Source organism: Ochotona curzoniae, unplaced genomic scaffold (genome assembly GCF_017591425.1).
Source record: "Ochotona curzoniae isolate NIBS_2020 unplaced genomic scaffold, NIBS_Ocur_1.0 contig_43, whole genome shotgun sequence".
In the NCBI taxonomy this organism is placed as follows: domain Eukaryota; kingdom Metazoa; phylum Chordata; class Mammalia; order Lagomorpha; family Ochotonidae; genus Ochotona; species Ochotona curzoniae.
Genome location: NW_024466218.1, coordinates 23,352,133 through 23,368,423, shown reverse-complemented (window position 1 = coordinate 23,368,423; position 16,291 = coordinate 23,352,133). Strand labels below are relative to the sequence as shown.

General features: G+C 39.0%; 1 protein-coding gene across 1 annotated transcript in view; it reads right to left on the bottom strand.

The window, feature by feature from the left end:
* DCC (DCC netrin 1 receptor) overlaps positions 1 to 16,291 on the bottom strand; it is an 891,673-nt gene that overhangs the window by 433,351 nt on the left and 442,031 nt on the right. Inside the window, exon 3 of the mRNA XM_040984736.1 lies at positions 3,607 to 3,891. Coding sequence (XP_040840670.1) covers positions 3,607 to 3,891 — 285 coding nt within the window. The remainder of the gene's footprint in view (positions 1 to 3,606; positions 3,892 to 16,291) is intronic.

Here is a 16,291-nt window from a genome sequence, read left to right as displayed (position 1 = left end):
CTTCTATTCTCTACCAAGAATAACACATTTTAAAAAGGCCTTGACTTTTTGCTTTTTGTTGACATTTCCAAAATTTTCCATCATAACACTTTATTGTTAACTTACAAATAATAAACTGATTTGTCTTAAATCATTAATCAACAAATCATTTACTGATTTTCCTACATTTGATTGGAACAATTTTGTAATCTAGAAAAGGCGGAACATTCTGAAGAGATTTCTCTTAAGCAAGTATCAGCTATTTTAAATACAACACCATCCTGCTCCTGCTTTCACGTCACTGCTTACCTGAGCCTGGACTGCAGCCCTGAGTGACCTGCACCTGATCTGCTGCCAAGACCGGTCCCTAACAACTCCCCCCAGATCCTCACATCTGAAAGCACTCCTCCACTCCCTTACTTGCAGCTTTAGGTCAGCGCTCTCTCTCTTCCATTCTCTCTATCCACACATCCCCTCTCTCTGACTCTCTCTGCAGGATTAATGTCAAAGCATTCTAACCGGTTTCTCTCACAACTTAACACATCATGAACCCTCGAGCTCTCCAGCTTGAACCTCAGGAAAACTTTCTGTGCTCCGTCATCCAATGTAACTGCATCTATGCAGTGGACTGAAGAGCTTGTTCTGTTACTCTTTTCCCTCGCCTTTCTCCTGCCTCTCTTCCCAATCCATATTTCTCATTGACTTGCACCTCACTGTGCCATATTGGCAAGATTAGAACCCTGATACCCGGAGCGATAATTTTAACCTTGCTCTACATGAACTTGAATTGGTGCATTAAACTAAATATTATTTTAAAATGCATAACTCTGTATAAATTGATGCATAGATTATGCTAAAAACAAGGGTTTGGCAACATTTCTAAGCTTTACAGTAACATTTATGATTTAAAATAAGACAAGAGATAACTTCAGCAGGCAACATGATGCTTCGGTGGCCATGGAAAATTATCATATTTAGGCAGTGCTAACAGTTCTGGTATCACTTTTAAATGCTCCTAACAAAATCATGATTTTTCTATTTTAGTTGATTCTATCTGCCTCAGTTAAATAAGAGACAACAGAACGCACAATATGCATATTCAATTTGTTACAGACACAAACTGGTACCTTCAAAAAGTAGACATTGATTCTGAAAAGATTATCAAGAGAGAAACTATAACGGACCATACATTCATTCACATTTTTCTCCATCTTGTACTTATTGTGTGCCTATATGACCACTGGACAAACTCGTAAACTTGAGGATAAATGGACCAAATTGTTTCCTCTTCAGCAAGCTTAAAATAATCAGGATTACTGAAGAATGTCAATAACACCAATCCATTATTTTATTTCATGATATCTTTTTGAGATTTATAAATCTGAATTAAGAGCAGATATTAAAATTATCATTAGGCACACATTTTTTAATAATGTGTTTCCATCCAGGCCAAAAAAATACCCAGGCATCTGTAAAAAATACCAAAATATTCTTCATTTACTCTAATTAACATAATAAATTTTTGACTTTAAGTAAATTCTTATGCATTACAACGAGAACATGCTTTTAAAAAGTTAACACAAGTTCATGAAAATTTAGTATTTGTGTCTCTGCTTTTCAAAATTTTCCATTTTCCATATAAAGCTTAATTATTCCAATTTAATTATCTAATACCATTGGGAAAACATGTCCCACAGTCATAGTAAGGATATCAAACACATTGCTGTCAGCTTGCTCCATGGCTTATCTTGGTTTCCAATCTGATTGATCAGCAGATGTATAATATTAGGAATGCAAGTATAATTAGTTTTCTTAAGGCTTGGTTATTTATTTTAAAGGTATAACTAGAGAGATATCAGGATAGATGGAGAGATACCTCCCATTTGCTGGTTTACTCCCCAGATGGCTGTGTACAACTGGAATGCTGACATCACGGGTGTGGCTTAATCCACTATGCCACAACACCATGCCTAATGTATGCCTAAATAAACATACTTATATGTTGGAAATAAATGCTGTATCTGCATCTGTGTGTGCTTGATAGTGTTCTTTGTGGCAAATGACAAATCCAAGTCAACATTTCTGTAACAAATGGAAAGCAGAAGATACAAAGTACTAAGAGATTTTAGGATTTTCTTTAATCAAAACACCTACAACCTTTCATTCAATTTGTCGTCCTACTTTAAGAAAGACTTGATGTCAGTTTACTGTAATAGGTGGGACTTTGATAACTACACAACTAAGAGAAGAAGGCTAGGAGCCAAAACCCAGGCTTTGAGGAGTAGTTGGTCCCAATAACTCAAGTGCTCACGTGTGTGTTGTGGTTATCCCAAGGAAAGATAAGAAAGCCTTACAAGGGAGTCTAAATGAGAAAGCACATAACAAATAGACGCACAATAATAGCAATCATTGGAAAGGAAGAGATATTAAAGGATATTAAAGATATTAAAGAGATATCAATCCAATCTTTGATTATTTAGGACAGCAAAATGAGACCACTGCTCCGGCATATGCCTGAGAAAAGAAGGTGACAGACTGGGGCCGGATAAGGTAACACAGAGGTTAATCCTCTCTTTGTGGTACTGACATCTCACACCTATGTTGTTTTATGACCTAGATGTATCCACTTATAATCCAGCTCCCTGTTTGTGGCTTGTTTAGGCAGCAAAGGATGGTCCAAGGCCTGGGCACCTGCACTAGAGTTCCCAGGTTCACATCAGATCAGCTCTGTCTACTGGGTCTTTTGGGGATAAACCAGAGGATGGAAAACCTTCTCCAACTCTCCTTCTCTTTCTGTAAAAACTGCCTTTCAAATGAAAATAAGTCCTTAAAATAAATAAATAAATAAAATATGGAGAAAGACACATTACTTTGATCACACTTGATTGTAATTACTTAGATGTTTGTGTTCACCCAAAACTCAGCAAAACTCTGTGTCAGTCATAATTGCATCTCTTGCCTCAAGCGAATGCTTCTTTGAAACATGTGTATGGGGCCCAGCACAGTAGCCTAGATATTAAAGTTCTCACCTTGCACGTGGCAGGATCCATATGGGCACCAGTTCTAATCTCGGCTGCCCTACTTCCCATCCAGCTCCCTGCTTGTGGCCTGGGAAGGCAGGACAACCCAAAGCCTTGAGACCCGGAAGAAGCTCCAGGCTCCTGCCTTCAGATTGGTTCAGCTCTGGCTGTAGTGGCCACTTGGGGAGTAAGCCAGAGGAGATACAAAATCGTTCTCCCTGCCTCTCCTTCTCTCTGTGTGTCTGACTTTCCGGTAAAAAATAAATAAATATTAAAAGAATAAAATATGTAAGAATCAATATGTAAACTATTATTCAATACTCCTTTAGGGAAGGTTCTTAACCTTGCTAGTGTTTTCATCCTTCATAATTGGAATAATATTACCTTTTCATTTATCAGCGATCACTAATGCATAAAAAATATTTACCAACTGAATTTGCAAAAAGAAGCACTCCCTTAATGTTAATACAATGTGTGAATGAACGAGGTAAAAATTAAAACCAAATGAACAAGCAATGCAATTGCAAACTATTTGTTAAAGAGAAAAATGGTTGCTTGAGGTATTGCAGAGAATATTACTCTGAAAGAATAAAGAGCACTTGGGTACCTGATAAAATTCTGACTTCTGCTTCATTTCCCATCCTTGAGCTGGCTGGATTGCGAGCTGAGCATCGGTAGATCCCAATGTCCCCTGGCTGAAGGCGGCTGATTTGCAATGCCCCAGAGGGCAAGACCACCACCCTGGAGTCCCCTGGCACTGGTATCAGGTCCAGCTGGTTCTTCTGCCAGTGTATGGTTGGCATGGGTTCCCCGATGACTTCACATTTGAGCAGCACTGTGTCTCCCATGAAGGCTGTGACGGACTCTGTCTGTGAGAGGAACCTCAGGGGTCCTAGGGGAAAAACATCCAAGGAAGAGGAGTCTTTTAGATGAGGTACAGTACTCTTGAATACAATCATCACTTTTGATCTCTATGAAAAATTACTTACACATATTTGTGTAAAGGTACATTTATTTGAAAGGCAGTTTTGGGGATCAGTGTAGACATGACAGAGAGGAAGGAAAAAAAGAAATAGTGAGGGAGAAAGAGCGACAGATAGATTTTCCACCTGCTGGTTCACTCCTCAAAACACAGCAATGGCCAACACTGGACTAGCCTGGAGCCAGACAGCTAGAACACCATCCTGCTCTCCCACATGGGTGATGGAAGCATCAGGACTTCTTCCACTGCCTTCCCAGCTGCATTAGCAGGAAGCTGGATCAGAAATGAAGCAGCTAGGGTTCAAACAGTTGTCCATAAGGTGGCAGCTTATCACAGTTCTCCCAAATGCTGTCTCCTGAAAACTATACAAGATATCTTCTCAAATCTTACATTTTGTGCTTCACACTTAAAATGTATGTGGCATTAGTGTAGGTTCAATGGCTAAAATATGATGAAAATGGTGCCATTCCTCTCTCTAAGGTTATAGCTTTGTGATTTTTTAGTGAGCAAGAGTTCTGTGAAACAGAAGAGGTTAAGGCTATGAGAATTTCACAGACGAAGATCTGGGGACTCAAGAGTGAAATTCTACACACCAACTTATTGCAGTTACTATGAGACAACCCTGCTCCAAATCCCAGTCCCACGATGTTCCAGTTCACCAATGTGGACAAAGAATAATGAAGTCATGAGGATGTTTAGAAAATGAAGATCAGTTTAACCACTGCTTTAGTGATAGTGACAATGGGTAGACTGCTTAAGATCAAAGTCCATCACTACTTTGCAGGTGTAGCTATAGTGTACTGAAAGAACACTAAACTGGGAATTACAATAGCTTGCTGTAGCCAAGCTAGGTGACTTGCTGGGTTGTAATCTTTCACTAATCTGCTCTCACTTTTTTGGAGCATAAAATGGGCAATGGCTGAGTCACATGATCATTTCGACGTTCATATGCGACACTGTGAAAATAACTCATTAACACGAATGATGGGCAAGGAAAAGAACGGCCCATCACTGAGTGTAAATGAGCACCGTGAGAGAGAACTCTGTTGTTGTTCAGGACAGAAGGTATTCTGAGTCCGCCCTCCTGATCCCTTTATTATGAACAGGAGGATATCAGTGATCCTAATCTTTGGCAATGAAACCGTTTGCTAATGGTTACAAATGAGCATACATGTAAGAATTATGTAATCACTGCCAGACGATCAGTAGTTTCATTTCCTAGAGCCAATTCAACCCAAAAAAATTAATGCCATAATTTATGTACTATTTCTCACAGCTATATTTTAATATTTTTTTGTTTTAAGCTAACTAGAATTATTCTCAATGTATACACATTTCAAAATAAGTACATTTATTCATCAATCTAGGGTTCACACAAGTTTTTAACCATTTCATTGTCTATTATTTCTTTTTTTAAAGATTTATTTATTTTTATTGGAAAGGCAAATCAGATTTACGAAGAACAGGAGAGACAAAGAGAAAGATCCTTCATCCACTGGTTCACTTCACATATGGCTGCAATGGCTGCAGCTGAGACAATCCAAAGCCAGGAGTCAGACACCTCTTCTTCCAGGTCTCCCCTGTGGGTACCCGTCTCAAGGACCTGAATATCCTCCTCTGCTTTCCCAGGGCAAAAGCAGAGATCCACATGGGAAGTAGTGCAATCAGGACCCTATCCAGTGCCCAAGTGGGAACCTGAGGATCGAGTCATTTATCCATCACACCGGCCACTCTTTGATCTCTAATATTGTATGCTTCTTTTCATTGTCTAAGGTTTCAGGTTTATTTTTAAATTTGGTCAAGAAGTTATAATTTGTCCATCAATATTTAATCAAAAACACATTTTTACCAATATTAGTTTGTGCTTAGATTTCCAAATACAATTCTATTTTTTCCCATAACATAACAAAATATTTTCCAGAGCAAAAATTGCAAAGGCAAAATGTCTAGTTTAGCATTATAATGAAGGCAATATGAAATGACAGAGGAATCTCCTTGTCCAGGGGAAGGTAGAATTTGAGAAGGTCCCTCAAAGATTGGGGAATTAAAAAAAAAAAAGATTGCTGATGGAATCAAAAATGAAATCACATCCACATCACACAAGAAACAGGTATGAACTGCTAACGGCTACTTCCAGAGGGTGATGCTCAGACAGAGCTGCAGTTCTGAGATGGAATATTAAGATTGTTCTTTGGTAAACATGACTAGTGCTAGATTAATCAGAGACCTTCATGCTGATGCAACAATTAACTACTGAACTGTATGCCATATATATATGCACTAAAATATCTTATCTGATCCCCCATCCAAGGCTCTGGAATCTGAATCTGCACTCACCCAAATCATCACACCAGATTTCCCCACAGGGGGCATCGACCACGAATGTAATGCCATCTTTCTTCCTTAAGTAGCACAGGACTTAAACCACAACTATGCTGGACCCACCACTGAGAGAAGTGAGAAGATGCAGTTAACTGTGCACTGGCTCATTACTCAAAGTCTAATTTCTGGTCTAATGGCAGTGGTTAGTCTTCGACTCTTCTAAAGAAGAAATTCATTAATCGACTATTGACTGGCCTCGCCACAGATTTAAAACACCCGGTCAAGCAGAGAAGGGCTTGTGTATACAATAAAAAGCAAATTTCAGTAAGCAGTGGCAGACATTGGGAGGCTTCGGTGCAAAAACAGGGTTCAGACATTTCTGCTTTAAGTTTTCTCCTTAATCTTCACTTCTGGCATTTTATTTTGTAGCTGGAGGTTTATATAACTAGAAACAACTTTCTCAAAAGCACAAGTTATAGACTTTTATACATGCAGCTAATAAAAAATATCTTTAAGTTCATAAAATATGTGGATATCTTTACATATTCAAATACATGGCTCTATTTTACATCAGAGTGTGGCATTTAGTAATTCATTGAAACGGTCTACAGCAGAAAATAAAATAAAAATTAGAAGAGTAACTTTAATTAATACGTAACTATCTACATGTAACTACTTCTGCTTAGGAGAATCATACAAAGTAGGAGAGCACATATTAGTATGATTGGTCAATATAAATGGCTACTATTAACTCATATTTCCTCAGTATATACACTAAGGTCAGAACCACACATCGGTCCCAGCACGGTAGCGTAGAGAATAAAGTTCTCACCTTGAATGCACCAGGATCCTATATAGGCACCGGTTCTAATCCCGGCAGCCCCACTTCCCATCCAGCTCCTCACGTGTGGCCTGGGAAAGAAGTGGAGGACAGCCCAAAGCCTTGGGACCCTGCACCCATGTGGGAGACCTGGAAGAAGCTCAGGGTTCCTGGCTTCACATTGGCTCATCTCTGGCCATTGTGGCCACTTGGGGAGTGAATCAGCGGACAGAAGATCTTCCTCTCTGTTTCTTCTCCTCTCTATATATCTGACTTTGCGATAAAAAATAAACGTTAAAAAAAAGAACCACACATCATTTTAAAGTGAATGCAATGTTTGAAATTTCCTAACATTTCATTTGTTTTTGTCACAGAGGAAAATTGTAATTTGTTGCTGTTTTTCTCAGCAAGTTTCCAATACTTTAAATTGCATAATATTCTTAATATTGTGCTAAATTTTAGCACTTACTTCTTACATTGCTTTCACATACCACTGACAGTCTTATAAGAAGTCATAGGCCATCAATTTAGCATTGTGTTTTCTTGGCTTTTACGTGAACATCTCAATGAACATTAGAGTCACCGTAACTCATAAGAATGAAATACGGTGTTTTTAGAAGGGTCATTTGACGCTCTATTGCAATACAAACGTTTTAATGCTTCATTCATAGAAAGATGCAGGTATAATGTGACTAAAGCCTCACAAAAATAATTGTTACCTCTTCAGTTGTAGTCTAGTCAGATCACCTCTGATACACTGCAATTATAAAACTTTTCAGATCCATTCTTGCATATTAATCTATTCAACATATTATCAAAGCATAAGTGTTCTTACATTATCACAGTTTTTGCTTCACTCCAGATATTTTGGTATTCTCTCTCTCTCTCTTTTTTTTTTTATTATTGCCTTATACCCCAAGTGCTGAGAAAAGGTTATGGTTAAACGTGCACTCAGCAGTCTATCATGCTGTGCCTTTGTAGGCTTATCTTCCACAAGTCCTACAAAACAATTCTTAGATCCACTGAACTTGCTTCTGCCCCAAACACAGCTTCCTCTTGACTATTTCTTATGCTTTTTCCTCTACAAAGGAAACTCATCTCCCCTGAGATTTAACCATCAAATCTGCAGTCACTTAAAAAAGTCAGAGAAGCCCATCTTTTCCATGGTCTCACTTAGCAGAAAGATCTCTTAGTGTACCATACTACAACAGAATTGCATGTCTAAACAAAATCCTGAGAAAATATGTGTGTGCTTGCAAACGCATCTGCTTTATTTCTGTGGAGCGCTTCAAATAGTTACTGAAAGTAAAATAGTAAAACAATGCCTGCCGAGATTCTATTATATTCAGTGAGATTACCCACGCCCAGTAAAATCTTGTATGAAGTCCAGAGATAAACTTTGTGAGGTCACTCCCCCCGGGTCATCATCTCACTGCCCCATGTTTGCAGTTACACTCTTTTCATGAAACTTACCATTTGTCAGTCTCCCAGTAACACCTGCAAGTCATGGCACAAGAACTGTCCAGATATTTCCTAATTGGTTGGAGACCAATATGGGGAAGGTCTGCTGCAGATTACAGCCCACAAAAGGAGGAATTAAGGAATACTTAAAACCCAAGACACTTCCAGGTATGTTTCTCTCTCTCTCTCTCTCCCCTTTTGGAGACACCCCATCTCGCATCTCTCTCCCAGGAGGTGCTTTCCCTTACTTCTTCTCATGTTCACTTGTTCATTTTGTAAATAAAACTTCTCTGTCCGTAACTGTTTCCCAGCTTTTAATTTCTACACTAGGCTGAAGATAGAACCTACTGAGCTTTGCCAGTAAGAATATTACAAATGACCAACTTTTGAAGACTGGTTCTTAATTTTTGTGCCATCATGTTTTGACACGCAGTAGAGTACGCCAAATGACAACACTAGGCCACCAGTTACCTGGGATCCCATTTCAGCTTCACTGATCAAGCAGCTGAGTATCTTGGGTAAGTTTTGTCACTTAGCTATTCCCAAACGTCTGTATAAATGATCTCATTGAATCTTCACAACAGCTTTTTCTTTAAATAGTATTATTTGTACTTCACTGAAGGAATTGATTATTGGACTGTAACTCTTTCCAATGGCTGAATTGTAACATTTGTTAAAGGTGGGAAACTGAAGTTTGTACTCTTTAGAATACTGTATCTCTATAACCTAACTGAAAATGTCTCGAGAATTTCTACTGTGACCCACAACTTGCAACTCCTGAATCTTTAAGCAGCACAGTAGTGGGTAAATTTTGTTGCTAGTTCTTCTGGTCATTATTTCCCAAAGCAATGCAAAACAGCAAGTTAATAGTTAATAGTTAACAGTTAATAGTTAATAGCTTTAGGTGTGTGAAGATGGCCTGGGGGTTATTTGAAGCCCATGGGTGCATGCACACATCACATGTATAGGTCATTCTGCATGAGGAATCCAAGAATTGCATTTCCCGAAGAATATCTTGGAATTGATTTCATGCAGACACTGCAGTGTCACTGCACCTTCTGCTCTCAACTTATTTCTCATAGGCAAATTTCAGCCTAAATTACAACACTATTAAAAACAGTACAAGCAAGAACCAGCATGATGGCTTAGGGCTAAATCCTCACCTAGCAACCAGTGTGATCCCATACAGGCACTGGTTTGTGCTCCAGCTCCTCTGCTTCCCATCCAGCTCCCTGCTTGTGGCTTGGGAAATCGGTCAAGGACAGCCCAAAGCTTTGGGACCCTGAACCCAACAGAGAACCCCAAAAAATCTCCTGGCTCCTGGCTTTAGATCTGCTCAGCTCCAGCTGTTGTGGCCATTTGGGGAGTAAACCAACGGATGGAGGATCTTTCTGTCTCTCCTTCTCTCTGTCTCTCCTTCTCTCTGTAAATCTGATCTGCTTTTCCAATAAAAATTAATAAATCTTTATTTTAAAAGACTTTTTTAAAGAACTGCACACACACACACACACAAACTACTGATGTTTTCAGAGTGCTTTCAACATTAGCTATGTAGGAAATTTTTTCCAATTATGAACCTCAGACAAGGTTCTGACCTTCACATGGAATGTGGCCCAGAATACTATATTGCCTTTAATCCAGAAACAGCAGGAATTGCTGGAAATATCCCATACCAGTCAATTCACAGGCTTTGACATTATTTGCGCTTCCATGTGTGAACAAAGATGAGAAGCTATTAGTGAGGAACTATAAAAAGGAAAGAGCATGCTGTTTTACATATGGAGAAGTCAAGCACATATGGGAGCTGCATCTTATTCCTTGTCTTGACAGTGATGAACACAGGTATTTTTAATTCAAATTTTTATAAGCAACTAATACACAGTGAAAGTGGGCTTTAGCAGAGGAAATTTGCTAATAATAATTCTATTATGACTGGATCAGATGCATTCAATGCTGTTAGCAAGAGCTAGATGACCACTAGGAAAGTACAGTGCAAGAGATATGGGACTCACTCTGTTTATTTTGTTTTCCATAAAGGAATCTTCAGTTGGTCTCCAAAACTGGTTTCCACACTAAAAAGATTCAATGTCTATTTATACGTGTTACTTCGTTAAATTTGCTCAGGGCCTATAAAAGCCAAATCCCAACTATTGTTTGGAATATTAACCATCCAGGCAAGGAAAGGGGATGCTTTCCTGTCTCCAGTCACACCATGCTGGAGTGTCTGTGATCTCACAGTACCAATGCAGAATCAGAGTTCTCGCTTATTCCTCATCCCTCTTCATTGCAGGAGCCTCACCCAAGCCAGACCGAACCAGTTATTCACCCAGGTTTCCTTGTCAACACTTCAATTAAAATTAATTCAATGTGGAATTTATTTAACAGCCATCCTCCCAACTAACTTACAGATTCCACACAAGCAGAGCCAGCGTCTACTTTATGCTCACAAGTATTTGACAAGGCTCAGATCCTTGGACATTAAATGCCTGTTGTATGACAAAGTCTGTATTTTTACAGCTGATTTGAGGAAGCAATACAAGCTCTAAACACTCGAAAACCCAGGAAAAGAGCAATGACGGGGGGGACACACCAAGTTAGAGAAATGTGATTTTCTGGAGATACCTCTGCTTATACACCGAATACATGGTTACACTCCTGGATCTTTCCATTTGAAAGAAATTGGAGGTGTGAGGAGTTTATGACAACCATGAACATTTTATCTAAGCTCCATATGTTTCCACTGTGGACAAGCGACCTTTTTGAATGGGATTTCTGCATCGTGCTCTCAAATCAATGTCCCCAGAAAAGTTATCAGAGTTTCAGGGCTGGCCACCTTTTAGCTGGACAGCTTGGGTGAAGGTTATGGTCATCCACCTCTCCAAGCCCATGCATTTCCTAGAAGTTAGGCAAACCAAAACTTTTATTGTCATCAAGGCAATAGAAATGCTAATGGCAAAAGCACACAATTTTTGTTTTAATTTGTGATGTTTAACAAGGGCCGAAAAAAAATCACCTTGGCAATGAATAGAAACATCAAAAGTATTAGGCTCTCAGAATTGAAAAAAAAAATAATAATCCCTCCCATGCACACGTGTATGCACCATGCAACTAAGAGAAACATTTCCACCAGATCTAGACGGAAATTCTAGGTGTTTCAGACATTCACTCCAATGCACTTCATGCTAAATGACTTTGGTTTTTTAAGCAAAGGTAGAAATAAGACATTTTGCAGACCATTGCCATGGAGACCCCATCACCTAGGAAGGCGCTTCCTCCATTCACCCACCCCTGGAATGGACTTCCTCCTCCTTTTACACTCTAATCGGAACATGACACAATCGTCGGAGTGTCCTCCAGCCCTGCAGGCAGACTATCGGAATCCACATCTTCGCCTATGGAAGATCTAATTATTAAGTAATTAAAGTTCATTTAATAAAGAGAGACTTATCAATCAGGGGACAGACCTTGCTGTTGGAAATATGCCTTGCTTTTAAATATTCAGCAACTCTGTAATATCCTGGAAGCAGCTTTCAGAGGAGAGCTGCTTTAAATATTTTGTCTGCTCAAATTAAAGCCTACAGGTTATAAACCCTCTAAGTCAGACCTCCTCTGCCCTGTGTTAATTTTCCGATTAGCCAAAGGGCAGAGAACAGACACAATCCAAGGAGAGATTCTCTGGAGTTAGCCATTTTCAAAAAGCAGCCAAAAACTAATAACAAATATTCATGGAATGTGTTAAGAGCCATTTCTGCCTTTCCGGCCCACGTCTCTTTGTGAGTTATTTCCCTTCTTTATTTGGTTCATGTTCACTGGACAAATTCCAGACTGCCAGGTATTTGGCTGAAGAGCAAACCCTCAACTGTGGACACTGCAAAGCAAGACAAGAAAGCATGCCTAACAGGTGCCAGCACCACTGCCCAGTGTGCATGAGCTTACAAAAAAACAACTGCATGGCCACTTAGTTGAAATGGAGACACATGTAATGGTAGAAATCTGAAAGCAAAAGTGAAGCAGATCAAGCAAGGACACAAGCCTCAGCCAGTCCAGTTCCCAGCAACTAGCACTTCCAGAAGCAGAGGCAGTGCACTTAGGCACCCTTGCATTTCCTCCCACTGGCTATACCTACGGTGCCACGATGCCCTTAAATAGCAGAATGTTGGACTTGTGACTGTTGCTGAAGGACTACATTGTTGTAACACTATGGGGGGGGGGAGATGGGAGGAGTCAGAATGGAGAGGAAGGTAAGGGGGAACCCTGTACAATAAAAAAAAGAAGTGAAGGCAAGCCTAGTCTACGGCTATTGTTCCCACCTGACCCTCTGCATTCCTTTAACCCATCTAGTCTCCAGAAAGCAAGTCCTACCAAAGATCTAAATGCTAGTGTAAATGCCCCCTACCCTTCAAACAGATCAAACTCCTAGAGTTGCAAAAGGCCCAGGCTGCTTAAAAGCTAGCTGCCGCCACAGGTTCACGCTGTCTAAGAGCTGGCAGCTGGCCAACTTCCATGAGTTTGTTCTCTTTATAATAAATTGTATTTTGCTGTGAATTCTTATCCATCTCTCTCCCTTTCTCTGTTCTGAGTCTCTTTCCTAACAAAAAGAGAGTGAGCAAAACATGACGTAGGTTTATATGGCCAGTTGTGAAAGTTTAGACAACAGAATGAACTCACAACAGTCAAAGGCTAGAGAGTAGGTGCCATCCAAAGAGAGGCCAACCACAGTAAAGGAGACATGTCCACAAGTCAGTCATTTATCAGAACCTTACGCTGGAGCTGTTCAATACATCATACTCAAAGTGGCTGGTTAATCCCAGAAAATGGACTGAATGGAACCAAAATAGAAACAGTTACATTGGCTCTGTTATAATCTCATCAGGTTGCCTTGCTCTGATTCTGTCTTCATTGAACTTCAAAATCCAAAGTCATTGTGAATTCCCTCAATTTTCCTTATTAATCACATCATGGGGATCATGGCAACATTACAATTTAGGACAGTGTCCTCCTTGAGGGAATGGATGCTAAAAACATGGTGCCAGATCAGCCAACGAATCAAGAGCTGCATGTGTGACTGCACCTGCTCTCCTGGAGGTGATAATATCAGCTATGCCCCCACAGTAAAGGCCGGCTCTTCCTGACTTCGTTATCAGCAGCACACTAGCACCTGGCTGCACGCACATGGTCTATCCCTATCCTGCATTTGCTGCCGGGTCCATGGAACCCATTTTGAAAACATTCTCAGTTGCATTTTATAAACTTGTTTTATTCAAACAACAGAGCTATTACATAGTACCTGTTTCCAGCACAATATCCAATAATAAGAGGAGTTTTACCACTTCTTTCTCAAATTCACAGAGTATCATCTCCCTGGATACAGCTTCTTCATAAGATTTAATCCAGTTATGTTGAGCATCAATGTTATTGATTCTTTATGAAAGTTGGAAACAAATAATTTTACTTACAGAAGCAGCTAGATAGAAAACCATGTACAAAAGAAACTAGCTTTATCTATATTGTTACAGAGTTGATGACTCAAATAGGTCATTTACTCATCAGAGGCATTAGCACTTGAAACTCATATTTATTACATAGATCAATTATTTATTTGCTTTGCATGATATTGTTATGACATTTTCTACAGAAAAATATTAAAGAACAAACTTCTTAATATATAAGAATGTTTACTGGCAAATAAAATACAGGAAGCATAAGCCAAAAATGCCATACTATATTAGTCTATCAATAGGTCCAAACGTTTTAAAGTAGTAGCATTATTCTGAAAGTATGACTTGACACATCATTTTGAGAAGTGTTGACAGCGTTCACGATAACAACCTAACAATTTCTCTAGAAATCTATTCACAAATATGGGAACCAAAAATATATGAAAATATTCATTGTATATTTAAAATTGGAAAATATCAAATGGGTGAATAGCACGATTGGTAACTGGTTAAGCAAACTACAATATGCACACTGTATAATAATAAAATCATAGAAGCTAAGTTTTCTCAAAGTCAAAAACACAACAGGAGTCCTGGTGAGCAATTCTTACACTGTGTTTGGGTGCGAATTGCAAGCAACCCTTCACGAGCATGCAGACCTCATGAAAGCATGTCTGTCGCTGCCAGCTTTGACAACAACTTTACTTTCATTCACAACAGATACAACTTCTACTGCAAAAAAGCCAGGATGGGTTTGTGATCAATAGCAATGACTAGTTCTACAGCATTCTGGCCCAGACTCTCCATTAAGCTTCAATATTACGCCTGGCTAATGAATGTTCATAAGACTCATGAGAACTGATTATGATTATGGCTGATACGTTTCATTCTACTTAACATTGTGTGTAATTTAAAACATGCAAACCACCAAAATAACGGAAAAGTCAATCCTTAAAGCTGGAATGATATGGTTGTCACTATCTTCCTAGTTCAACCAGGCTCTTCTGCCATGGACTGACAGGAACACTATGTTGTTTCATGGAATTCCCAGATTAGTTCCTCACTCAGTCAGTGCCACCTGTTCTGTAAGTCAGGAAGCCCTCCAACATTTACCAAGCAAGACTGTGGGTGTGTTGGCATGGATATTTATAGACAAGAGTAACATTTGAATCCATGAGCCTAACAAAGCAGAATAAACACCCCAGTGAGGGAATCAAGCCATCCATTTAACAACCAAATAGAATAAAAACACAAAAGAAAATTATTTTCCTGTCTAAAGATATTCAAGTTGGGGCATCAGTTTTGTGTCCTGCCTTTTTTTACTCAAACTTGAACTAGAATTTACACCATTGAATCGCCTAGCCATCAGCTTGTTAGATTCCAAATAAAGCTTTGCCACGGGGTCTCTAGTTTGACTGCTGCACATGCTGGACTTCCGAGACACCATAATCATGTCAACCAAAGTCCTAAAATCATTCCCACTCTCTAGCTAGCCTGATTGGTTGGTTGACTGACTGATATGAGTTTCACTAATCTAAAGACCTGGAATCCGAAATTTGCCCAAATTCACATCTTAGGTATCAACACGATGCCATCTCATGCCTCTCCTTGTATTTACATAACCACCACCATGGGACTAAGTATGAAAATGTAATATGTTATCTTAATCAATAAGACAATCCACCAACTTTTACATGGTACTCTTTGATTGTCACCGTGACTGATAAACACACCCAAATCTATTTCTACCTGACCACTGCTTGATTGTTTCCAGTTTAAATCTTCAGTTTTACTTACTCAATAATTTTTGTTAGGATTTCCCAATCACATTCTGATCATTTTTTAACACTAATAGAAAGCAAATTCAACATTGTGTGTGTGTGCGCGCTTATGTATTAATTAAACTTCTCTGCTTACATTTCACATACACACACATCTATATTTATTATACTGCATGTGAATTTTACACAGAAAACAATTAATTTCCTGAAAAGTAATGCCAACTTAGTCTTAAACAATATAACTTATTTTATAACACAATATGCTAATGAAATAAAAATATGCTACTTATTATCTTCTGACCAATATGAAGATCAGTCACTATTTACTGAGTGCTTTAGTCTATCAAGAGACTAATACCAAAACATGTGATCACAGACTCCACTCTTACGGAGTTTATATGAAACATGTACAGTCAAAATATACGCAACCTGGAATGAAATCAGGGAACAATGGGAAGTCCTTTTTTGTGTTAGAAAAAAAAGTTACT